Source organism: Schistocerca cancellata, chromosome 2, assembly GCF_023864275.1.
Source record: "Schistocerca cancellata isolate TAMUIC-IGC-003103 chromosome 2, iqSchCanc2.1, whole genome shotgun sequence".
Classification (NCBI taxonomy): Eukaryota; Metazoa; Arthropoda; class Insecta; order Orthoptera; family Acrididae; genus Schistocerca; species Schistocerca cancellata.
In genome coordinates, this window is record NC_064627.1 from 287,318,027 (window position 1) to 287,330,855 (window position 12,829).

A 12,829-nucleotide genomic window follows, 5' to 3' on the forward strand; every position below is an offset into this window, starting at 1 on the left:
AGGATTAGGTGGGTGAGGGCAATGGATTGTTCGGTTTGGAACTGGTATAGGGACTGATGGAAAGAAGGGTTGCAGCCAGAGATGGGAACTTTAAGTGTGAGGCCTTTGGGGGTGATGCCAAATGTCAGACAAGCCTGAGAAAATAAAATATGGGAGTGTGATCTGGCTAGGGCGAAGGCATGTTTGCGGAGGGAATGTAAATAAAACTTGATGGGGTCGTTGTGGAGGTGTTGTGAGGGTGACATGGTACTAGAAGGTGGAAAGTGGAACACGAGGCTGAAATGAAAATGAAAATAAATATAAAAATATATGTGGAGAGATAAAGGTAAAACTAGAAAGCAAATGGAGATCTGGTGTGAAAAAAGGCGAAAAAGGGTTGGTTAGAGCTGGGCTATGTTGATCCTGTGGTGAACTTGTGTAGGTAGATAATGATGTGCATAAGGTTAGGTGGTTGTGTTGCCGCCAAAACACGTTAAAGGGTGGAGAAATACGGGAAAATTTCGAAAAAACTACGTGAGGATGTATTAAAAGGGTGGTTTGGTGGTGGCAGATTATGGAAATGAAGCTAACAATTGTCTGATGAAGAAATAATGACGTTAAAACCTGTGGGAAGCGGCTAAAAATGATCGATGATGTGAGAAAAACGGAAATGGAAATAAAGCAAAAGATATTAAAACTAGCCGAAAAGGTTGTTTAATAGCTGAAAGGAACTGTTTGTGAACTGGAAACGGTGGATTTTATAGCACATCCTTTCGTCTTTCCCTCTCCTTCCCTCTTTCCTGATGAGGCAACAGTTTGTTGCGAAAGCTTGAATTTTGTGTGTATGTTTGTCTTCGTTTGTGTGTCTGTCGACCTGCCAGCACTTTCATTTGGTAAGTCACATCATCTTTGTTTATATATATATATATATATATATATATATATATATACCTCGCAGGTACTGGAGTGAGATGCCAGAGGAGGTTTGGTGAATTGTCTCCTATAGAACGGACATTCCCACCTTCATCGTTGAGGTCCCCGAAGGAAAACTTAGCAACCCTATGGAAATGGCAAATGATGAAGAACCAGGCACACTTGTTTGTGAGGGTTGTGTGAAAGGTGTGATGTGTGTCTTTTTAGTAATACAAACCCTCCCATTTATATCAAGTCTCACAAAAGGTGTAAAATATTCTATACAATATAGAAAATCTATATACTACGATATATTAGTTGTTCAACTAGTCACACAATATTATATTTTCTCCAAACATAATATTCCATTCAGTTTACTTTATCTAAATATCACTTTTTATCTGTGATTCTCTAGGATTGTTTTTTTATTTGACTGTCATATCTGGTTTTCTAATATATAAGATTATAAGATAATTTAAGATTTTAGGAATAGATGACAGAATAGTTTAAGATTTGCAAGGAATTCGGTGCAGGGAACTATTTTGGAATAAACACAAAAAAAAACTCAGGATGTGACAGTCGTCACTCCACCTGTTAACTCAGAATGTTAACGTCCCTGGGGGCTGTACAACTATACATCCTTTACATTGTACTTTCCCTTTTCTGATCTAGTTATAGGATCCACTAAAAATAATGTCTTGGGATGTATTACATTTTGTACTCCGTATGGTCCTTCATATTTTTGGAAAAACTTGTGTGTCTCTTTCTTCAAGGCAGAGCTTTGAAGACGTTGTTTGACCAGAAATAGGTCATCAACCTTGTACTGAGCTTCAACAGCTTTTCCATTATGTTTACTTACTCTTTGTTGTGTCTTTTCAACTAAATTCTATAAACTATTTCCTGGTTCATTTCGTAATTTACACTCGGTTGTTCAGGCCAACTAAAATATCTAATGAGAGATTCTCCTACAACGGGTTTGCCTATTACTTCTAAAGGTGTCAACCCAGTCAATAAATGTGGTAAGTCATTTAGAATAAGTTCAAAGTCTTTAATTTTCATTGCCCATAAAGTATGTTTTTTATGGTAGTAGGTACGGCATAGTTTTCCAATTTCCTTCATTGCTCATTCACACGGATTTGAGTATGTGTTGTAGTTGGATATTAACACTTGACAAATACCTTCCCACACTAGAAATTCTTTAAATTCATTGCTCACGAATTGTGGACCATTATCCATAAGAATCCGTTTTGGTTTACCTACTTCTAGATGGTATTGTTATAAACGGTGTATAACTGTCTGCGTATTTGCTTTTTTGATGGGATATAGCTTAACATATTTTGACCGACACTCTATGATGACCAAAATGTATGACACTCCTCCCTTTGCTTTTGGAACTGGTCCAAAAAAATCTGCTGCTGTGAGATCGTGTAAGACTTAGGAATAATCAGATAAATTTTGTATTTCACATGAGCATATTCTCTTTCATTTTCTGACAGATTTCACAAGTTCTAATCAAAGATTCTAATTTATGCCCTAGCTTCTTAAAACAGTAAAACTTATCCATATGGGTACTTTTGGAGAAGAGGAGGGAGGTCTCTTTGGGATTTGGATTGGAATTCTTCATGGCAGGGTTTGATGCTCTGGCAGTGGGTTGGAACTGGCCAGTGAAATGGCATTTCCAATTGGGGGTACAAATAAATGGGATGAGATCCTTGTCCAAGGCAGTGGGATTGAATTTGGCTGGGAAATTAACTGTTATGCCTTGTGAAATAATGGGCTTCCTTTTATTGGAGAGCAGTCTGGATGAGAGGTTTAGGACTGAATTGGGGCAGGGATTGTAAGGTGCTGGAGCTGTGATTGGCCTTTGGCCTGATAGTATATTACCCAATTATAAGACGACCATGAATATAAGACGACACACTTTTTTTAAGAAATTCATTGAGAAAACTTTATTTTTAATGTATTCTGACTAATTAAAATTCTGAACTTTCTCCGCCTAAACAGTTAACATACACCTACTCATTTTTTGAATGACAAATCTGGGAAAAAAACTTTGTCTTACAATCAGGTAAATATTGTATATGATAGGACTGGGAGGTTAAATATGGCGATCAAAATACACTAGTTGGATAGGAGTGGAAGTTGTTGTGGATATCCCTCACGGGGCTCAGAATTAGTTTGCTGGGTATGGGCTTGGCGAACCCGGGGTCCTCGAGCTGTGGACTGGTGTGCACCACCAGTCTGCTGATACCGTAAGCTCTGGGCATGCTTCAGCGACCACCGTGTGGCGCAACGGTGGAACGTTGTGTGTCGTAGGGACCGGGGATCTTGGCTTGATTGCCTGGATCACGAGGACGGTACATACCTCTATAAAAAACCCTTCAATCTTAAGGTGTGCTGCGCGCCGATAAGATGCATGGCTGTTGAGGTGGAACAGTCACTAGCGGTCAACCGCTGTGGAACCTGCTGCACCTCAGTTGTACAAGACTTATCCAGGCATGCGGGGCTCTGTCTGGATGGACATAAGTTTCCCTAGCTGCTCGTGGGATGACCATGGATACCACGAATTCTTCCTCTTTTCCTCCTTCTAATTTTGCGTTGGCCAGTGGGATGGGTGGACCGCTGGTAGGCACTACCGCCCAATCCAACAAGAGGGCTAGGTTAGCCAGTCCTCCTGACTCAGGCGTCAGCAAACGTACAGCAGTTCAGAGTAACAGAGAACATACTGACAACCAGAATGTGTTTTTAATAATAAAAAGGAAAGAGGGTTCCTTTGAAAAGGTTTCGCCATTCTATATCCAAAAGGGTCTAGAAGGAATAGCTGGAACTGTAAAATCAGTGAAGCGTTTATGGAATGGGACACTGCTTGTTGAAACATCAACTGCTCAGCAAGCAGTTAACCTTCAAACAGCTAAAAGCTTGGGGGAATACACAACCGATACAGAGCTTCACAGCACCCTGAACTCCAGTAAGAGTGTTGTTACCTGTAGGGATCTCGTTGACATTCCTGTAGAAGAATTAAAGAGTGAGTGGGCTCAGGAGGGAATTGTTGACGTTCAGAAAATCATGAAAAGGGTGGATGGGAACCTGGTGAAATCTGACTCCTTCATTCTTACTTTCAGTACACCCAAACTCCCAGAACACGTCAAGGCAGGATTTCTTCGACTAAACGTCCGGTCGTATGTCCCAAACCCAATGTGCTGTTTTAAGTGCCAGCGTTTTGGGCATACAACTCTACGGTGTAAAGGAGAAGCAATGTGTGGCAACTGTAGTAAGGCTGCCCATGATGGAGTTGACTGTTCGTTGCCTGTCAGATGTATAAACTGTTCTGAAAGCCACCCTGTTTGGAGTAGGGACTGTAGAATCTTCCTAGAGGAACGTAAAATACAAGAAATAAAAACAACTAAGCATATTCACTACAGTGAAGGCAAAAAGATCTTTAATGCTATGCAGCCCCCCACATTCATTACGTCTTTTGCTTCCATTGTTCAGAAGCCGCCTCCAAAAGTTGATGCATCTACACAGACTGAGGTTGTTAGTGTTGGCACGAACATCTGCACATGTCAGTGCACTTGCAAGTCAACAAGTGTATCAGAGCCTGTAGCCCCTCCTCGAACAGCAGAGAAAGGTACAGTAGCTAATATTGAAGAGCCACAGGCATCTCCGATTGCTGAGGCTGTTCCAAAGCCCAGCATGGTCATAAACAACCCAGCTCCAGTTCCAGCAAAGTCCTCTAAACAAAGGAAAACACATGTGAAGCAGCACCAACAGATTAAATCGGCTGGTAAACCCTCGGATCATGTTAATGTGGTCCCACTAGACGCTTCATCAGACTCTTCCCCAGAGCTCATGGAGTCTGAGATATGGGGCAATCATCTCACCCCAAGACTGAGCCTCCACCCGCTGCAGTCTCCCCACCTCGGCAGAAAGAGAGGCAGAAAATACAACCACCATGATGGCTCCCATATTACAATGGAACCTGCAAGGGTTCAGGACACATGTGGAGGAACTACGTCTGTTGATTCAGGATAGACCTATGTGTGTATGTCTGCAAGAGACAAATTTCAGTGAAACATACACCCCTGAGCCACGTGGTTACGTCCTCCACAAAAAGGACGACCTGAGTGGACAGAGAGCTCGAGGAGGAGTAGGTATCTTCGTCAACACCGACTACCACTCCTCGCCTCTCTCCCTCACGACAAATTTACAGGCAGTTGCAATATTAGTACATGTGCGTCATATGCTAACAGTATGTTCGCTTTACCTGCCCCCACATGATGTGCTCGACGAAGAGGCTCTCAGTGATCTTCTTACACAGCTCCCCCACCCCTTCATCCTCTGTGGTGATTTTAATGCACACAATATGCTTTGGGGCTCTGTGAGTACTTGCCCCAGGGGTAGTGCAATCGAGAGGCTTCTTCTGTCTTCCAGTGCCTATTTGCTAAATACAGGTCAAAGCACGCATTTTTGCATTGCAACTGGGTTGTTCTCTGCCATTGATCTATCGCTTTGCTCTCCAGCCATCGCCCACACTGCTGCATGGGAAGTGGTTGATGACTTACACGGCAGCAATCACTTCCCCATCTGGATTCACCTGCCACATGCAGTGGAACCGGAAAGGAAACCACCTCGATGGGTGCTCAGTAGAGCCAACTGGGTACTGTATAGTCAACTAGCCCAGTTTGAACATCAGGTCAGTGTCCAGGAATGGGTGGATCATATTACTGAAGTGATCCACCACGCCAGTGAAGCGTCCATCCCACAGTCCAAGGGACAACCGAAGCGGCAGCCTGTCCCTTGGTGGAGCGACGAATGCCGCTCTGCAATCAGGGCTAGGCAGGCAGCTCTGCATAGGTTCAAATGCCGGCCAACTGTAGAGAACCTTGCAGCCTTTCGGGTGGCGAGGGCAAAGTGTCATCAGATTATACGAGAGAGCAAGAAGAGGTCGTGGCAGCAGTTCCTGAACACCATTAATCGTTCTACACGAAGTTCCATTGTATGGGAGACCATCAGGAGGATTTCTGGGAAAGGTGGGAGGTGCCCTATGGCTGCTATAATGTGGAATGGTACTCTCCAAATGACCCCAAAAGATATTGCCCAGTCTATGGCAGCTCATTTTGCAGCTATTACTGCAACCGCCAGTCAGAGTCCAGCTTTCCAGCCCCACATAGTGGCTGCTGAGAGGAACAGTTTTGACTTCCGCTCACCCAATACAGAAGAGTACAACTGCCCATTTTCCATGTGGGAACTGGATTCTGCATTGTGTGGGGCTCGTGATGCATCCCCTGGTCAGGATAGAATCCACTATAGCATGCTGCGGCACCTCACATGGAGAAATAAAGAAATCCTCCTCCGACTTTTTAATCTTGTTTGGATGTCCAGTCGCTTCCCCGACTCGTGGCGTGAAGCTATTTTAATTCCTGTTTTAAAACCTGGGAAAGACCGCACGTGCCCGAGTAGTTACCGTAGTGTTGCCCTCACTAGCTGCGTGGGAAAGAGCTTGGAGTGGATGGTCAACCACCGCCTTGTCTGGATGTTAGAATCCAGACAACTCCTTAGTCGCTTTCAGTGTGGGTTCAGGAGGTATCGCTCCACCTTTGATAACCTGGCCCTCCTGGAGGTGGCTATACAACAGGCTTTCCTGCGCCATCATCACCTGTTGGGAATATTTTTTGACATTGAAAAGGCATACGACACTACTTAGAGGCATCTTATCATCAGGCAGCTCCACGAACGGGGTTTTTGTGGATGTCTTCCCAATTGTATTCGGTCCTTCCTGTTGCCACGTTATTTTCGGTACCGAGTCGGAGATGTACTGTCTAGTCACTTTGAACAAGAGAATGGTTTCCCTCAAGGTAGTGTTTTAAGTGTGACGGTCTTTGCTATTGCTATTAATAGTATTACGTCTGTTGTGAAAAGTTCTGTGCAGTGTTCCTTGTGTGTGGACGATTTCTCTGTATTTTGCTCTTCTTCAAGCCTTGCAACGATGACTCGTCAGTTGCAACTCACTCTGCGATGTTTGGATGAATGGGCACAGAAGAGTGGTTTTAAGTTTTCAACTGATAAGTCGGTGTGTGTTCTTTTTAACCGTTCTTGTTCCGTTTTTGACTTGCTTGAGTTGAGGATGAGGGACACCGTTCTGAATTTTAAAGACACGGTGAAGTTTCTGGGCCTCACTTTTGATTCTAAGCTTACGTGGCTGCCACACATTAAGGAACTGAAAAAATGGTCTCTTAAGGCGCTGTCTATTTTAAAATGTCGTAGTCACCACACATGGGGAGCAGACAGGACTTGTCTGCTCCAGTTTTACAGAGCCTTCGTGTGGTCCCGGCTTGATTATGGATGCACGGTGTATGGGTCTGCAAGACCCACTTATTTGAAGCTGTTGGATGTGGTGCACCATGAGGGGATTTGGTTGGCCACTAGGGCATTCAGAACGAGCCACATACCGAGCCTCTGTGCAGAGGTAGGTGAACCGCCACTTCACCTCCGGCAACATCTACTAATGGTGCACCAGGCCTATAAAACATTATCCACACCATACACACCTGCATACCACACTGTTGCTCGGCCTCCACTGGAAAGGCTTTTTCGCAACTGGCAACGAGCAACAAGGCCCTATGGGATTTGTTCATTTTAGAGATGGGTGTAGCCGGTTTTAATGTTTCACGTCGAGGTTGGAGCAGATATCCACCTTGGATCCTCCAGAGGCCCACACTGATTTTAGATTTGGCAAATTTTAAGAAAGACAGTACATCAGAATTCACTTTCAAATCTTTGTTTTTTAACATTTTCGATAGACATCATGATTTTACAGTAGTCTACACTGATGGATCCCAACAGGGGGATTTTCTTGGCTGCTCAGTAGTGTTCCCCGAACATGTCATCAGGATTTGCCTTCCCCAGGAATACACTGTTTTTTCCGCAGAACTTCACGCGATCCTGAAGGCATTGGAGCAGATACGGTGTACTCCGGGCAAACACTTCCTAATTTGCTCTGACTCACTGAGCGCATTACAGTCACTGCAGAACCTGTACCCAGCAGAGAAGTTGGAACAACTGATTTATGACCAACTGTACATCCTCCAATGACAGGGCAAGCAAGTGTCCTTTTGCTGGGTGCCAGGGCATGTGGGTATACGGGGAAATGAACAAGCTGATAGAGCTGCCAAGGACACCTGCAGATTACCGGAGGTGACACAATGTTCTATTCCTTTGCAAGGTGTCGTTTCTGTGCTGCGGCGGAAGTATATGCAATTGTGGGAGGAGGAATGGCTGGCGGTGAGGGAAAATAAGCTGCGGTTGGTGAAACCCACCATCCAGCTGTGGTGTTCCTCCTGCCGGTCACCTAGGCGTGACGAAGTGACCCTTACACGTCTTCACATAGGGTACTGTCCTCTTACGCATGGCTTCTTACTATGGCAAGAGGAACCCCCGCTGTGTGATGCCTGTGGCGTACGAATCACTGTACGCCACATTTTAGTTGAGTGTGATTTATATCGTTCTGTCAGGGCGGAAGTTAATATTAGTGGGGATCTGCTCTCAATTTTAGCCGATGACGAGGCGAGTGTCAAGAAAGTTTTAAGGTACTGTGATGTTTCTGGGCTTCAGCCTAAAATTTTAGGTTGGAAATTTTAGTGGCTGACCACCCCTTTTTATTCTTGTAATAGGCCATTTCCAAGCATGTGCTATGTGTTTCTTTTTAACCCCTTCCCCTACGGTCTCTTGCAGTTCTCCTCTTTATGTGCTGCTTTCCACTTTGCTACTGTTGTCGTGCACACTGCCTATGTAGACTGTCACCTTTAATTTTAGTCCTATTTTTGCACTTGCTGCATTTTAGTGACACTCGTCCATTGTTGTTTCCATTCGGGCGCTAAAGACTACACTGTTGAGCGCCCATAACACCATATCCATCCTGTTGTGGATAGTGGATATGAAAGGGACACCACTTTTGAAGTATTTTAGTAACAGGGTGCATCCACAGTTGGTGTGAAGTGTTTTGTTCAAGTTTATGGCTGGCTTCAAGAAGAATTACACTGAGGGAGCAAGAAGATCCAGGTGCTGGATGGTCGAGGATTCTGAACAGACAGTAGTTGGGAATGGTGGTTGGCAAAAGCATTGTCTAGATAAAGGACGAGGTGGATAAAAGCAGTTTGGACTTAGGGATGGATATGAATAAAATCTTCCTTTTTAAACTGATTTGGAAACAATATTTACTAGAACTATCCAAGTGCTCTATAGTGAGATTTTTCCACACAATTTCTCTCATACAAGACAGCTGAAACCTTACTGTTCACCACTGTAGAGTGTTAATCAGAAAATAATTGTTGTGAACATTTTTGTGCAGTTATTCACACTGCAGAGCCCATTTTCACTTTCTAACTGTAAATTGCAATTGAAATGTCAAGTGAAGTTTCAGTTTCTAGAATGATGAAGTACTGACATTCTGTTGGTTTTTAGTCTTCAGTCTCTGCTCCACGTAGACCATCTCAACAGGTTAGCCACTTCTGTAGTTGGGCCATCTGGCTTATACAAGATGAGACAATTAAAACCAGACATGCTAAATATATTGAGAATCATTGAGTATGTTGAGGTGTAGGTGTTACCGAGCTCAAGGGGACAATGTGGCAAATTTTCTGGCCTACACATGCAATTTTTAATGTTTGTAGCTGTCAGATTATACACCAACTTTTTAAAAATAAAACTGTATATTTTTCTGTGATGCTGGAAAGAGCATTCAAAGCAGACATCAGTGACTCATGTGTGGAGCTGGTATATGATACAGTTGCTTCCACAATTGGTCCTCAGTGATAACCTCACTGTTGAACACCCTTAAACTCCTTCCTTCTATAGTTGGCACTGCCTCTGATGGGATAGGATATGCCTGTAATGGAAATGGAGTAGGATGCGCTGGGTCATTGCATTGGACAGATCTTGCACCTTAATTTTCTACTGGTATATGATGTTTTTGTCAAGGTGTGGTATGGGGATGGACTAGGATATGTTGTAGACTGTGTGGGCTGTGGAATACCGTTTTTCGAGGGGTGGGTAGGATTGTGTATGTATTGGTCCTTATTTCCAGGCATGGTAGTAAGAATTATACTGTTGAACCTTAAGAATGCACTTTTGTTGTTTTTCAGTGTTAATCAAAACTTTTTTTAAGACTTGAAGTCTGATTTCATCAGTGTCTCATGCAATTTGCACCATTTGTTTTAAGTTAATTGTAGTCTCTATAAACTAATTGTAAAAGTCACTGGAATGTGCTCACACAAGATCACTGGGAGTGTCTTTTATAATTTGAATTTTTCTAGTATGATATCTTGGTTGACCCAAACTAGACTGTGAAGTATTGTTGGTGTTGTGCCATAGAGTCTGTCAAAATAAAGACGTCAGAAAACCTACAACTGGAATGGAGATTCGAACATAATCAAGATTTGGGTTCAGACATCAATTTATTAAGATCTCATAGCCTGTCTGCTCCATCTGAGTTGACAAAATCTGAGAGAATATGTGTTCATGGAATAACAGTGCAGTCTCCAAAATCACAAATTAGCATTAAAGGGCATAGCAGAGCCAGGATTCTAACTCTGCTGTAAATAGCAATGCGGCACCAACAGTACTTCGCAGTCTGGTTGATATCCAGGCGGCGAGTGTGCTTAATACCATAGTCCACAGCACCTGAAGAAGATGATTGGTTTGCTCATCAAAATTTCATGTAGAAAAATGCAATCAAAAAGTTGGGTTAACACCTGGCACACTGTGAGGAGGAAGGGGGGAATAGGCTATTTTCAACATTCCATTAGCTACTTCCGTCACAACAACCACTGAATACACCTGCAGAATGCTGTAGAATATGAGGTGATCCCCTTTATTCTTAAGATGAAAATGTGATTCAGTACCCTAAAGCTGCCCCTTTCAATAAAGTGTGAGTGAAAGTTGGTTTGCACTCATCTCACAATGCCAAATCAGAAGCCAGTCTGCAGCAGGTAGGGAGAAGGTAGACAGGGCTAAGGAATAAAGTACGCTGATGTTAGAGATGAACAACAATGAATTTATTGTTAAAGGCTGCTGATCTGTTGGTTGGAGATGAATTTCAGTAATTGACTTATTAATGGAAATCAGCATATATTAATTTCAAAAGACAGTTACTAGTGAGAAATGACAATGTAATTCAGTACCTAAAGACAGTCATCTTCTGTATAATTTTCTTACGAAGTGAAGTGTGTGACAGTTATTTACTGAAGCATTATACTCTATAAAATTGAGGCAGTTTTAAAATTAATAGTGCTATAAAGGCGCATTTGATTAATGTTTGATGATTTAATTATTTTCACATTAAATAGAAAACTGCAAAAAAGTAATGAATGTTCACATTTCAAAGGTTTATGAATATGTTTATCACAAAATACGCAACATCATCAGCGAGACAGAAAGATACAGATGTGTGATACAAGTAATAGTACAATATTGGATATACAGTAGATAGTAAAGAAAATAGGGAAAAAACAAAACAGTAACTGTATTTGTGACTTAAATAAATTTGTACCTTGTTAAATTCATCATCAGTTATTCCAAGTCTGTGAGGTTGTCCACATGCACTGAGGAGAGTCAAAACTAATAGCTGACAGCACAGTATATTAAATTGTTTTAGTGGTACAGGAACTTGAAACCATACTGTTTGTATCTGTTCTTAAAATAATCAGTATTTGATATACATATTAATGGACAACATTTTTCTTTTGTAGGACTCCATTTCATGCTGATGTATTCACATCATTTAGTTGGTCTGTAAATATTTGCGGTCAGAAGAGATGGTTGCTGTTTCCTCCAGGACAGGAAAGTTTTTTAAGAAATAAGTTTGGAAACTTACCATATGACTGTACAAGTGATGAACTTAAAAATGAAGATTTGTTTCCAGAATATAAAAAATTAAATCCTCCATATGAAATATTACAGCAAGCCGGTGAAGCAGTATTTGTTCCTTCTGGCTGGCATCATCAAGTTTGGAACATGGTGTGTAATCCAGACATCTAATATGCAGAAATTTTATACCTAAACTGTAAATAGAAACATAAAACTTGAAGTCTGCCTCTTTATAAAAGAACCTCTTCTTTCTTTGTGTACAAGTGGGACCACATGTGTCAGATAAATTTACTTTGGCATTCTAGATTCTAATATTTTTGTGTCTTTTCACTGTTACCTTTAATTTATTTATACAAAAACTTTTGAGTGTCATGGTAGATTGTGTTTTTTTATTGTAATATTTTTTGTGTCTTTTCGCTGTTACCTTTCATTGATTTATACAAAAACTTTTGAGCGTCATGATAGATTGTGTTTATATATTTACAAGTGCAATATTTCCACCTTTTTCCACTCATTGACAAGTTTGTTCTAAAGATGTATTCAGTACCCTACAATCATGATGAAATGTAACTCATACAAAGCAGACTGCTGTGTTGTAATATTGTGTTTTGCGCATGGTATAAGCATCATATTATGTTCCAGTGCCCCCTTCAACAGTTGTGCATACACATTCTTTATCTCAAATTCCATCATTTATGAGTTTATTCTGTGAGTCTGTTAGTAAGCTTAAACTTACCAAACTAAAAGCTCCAGTCACAAACTTCCAAATAGCTTCAAAGGGTTCAATACATTTTATCCCAATTTTTTCTCTCATTACAAAACAAAACCACCTTTGGCCATTGTAGTTTCAGTTTGAAATAGAACTTGTAATTCTTGTACTGTAACAGATCCTGAAACGGAAAAGAATCAGTAATGTTAATTTCAAGTTAGTCGCCAGGTGTTTGCTGTTGAAAAATACATTTTACCAATCAGAATGCAGCCCCATTGTGAGTGCTGTTTGCAAGCACTGAATGACTTGGCTGCTGTTTGCAAGCAGCTACAAATTGCTCTGTTTGCTGTCAAATTACTGGAAGAT

At 41.7% G+C, this 12,829-nt stretch overlaps 1 protein-coding gene across 1 annotated transcript in view; it reads left to right on the top strand.

Moving 5' to 3' along the window:
* The window catches only part of LOC126161637 (2-oxoglutarate and iron-dependent oxygenase JMJD4), a 146,546-nt gene that overhangs the window by 98,286 nt on the left and 35,431 nt on the right, over positions 1-12,829 (top strand). Inside the window, exon 4 of the mRNA XM_049917600.1 lies at positions 11,637-11,904. Coding sequence (XP_049773557.1) covers positions 11,637-11,904 — 268 coding nt within the window. The remainder of the gene's footprint in view (positions 1-11,636; positions 11,905-12,829) is intronic.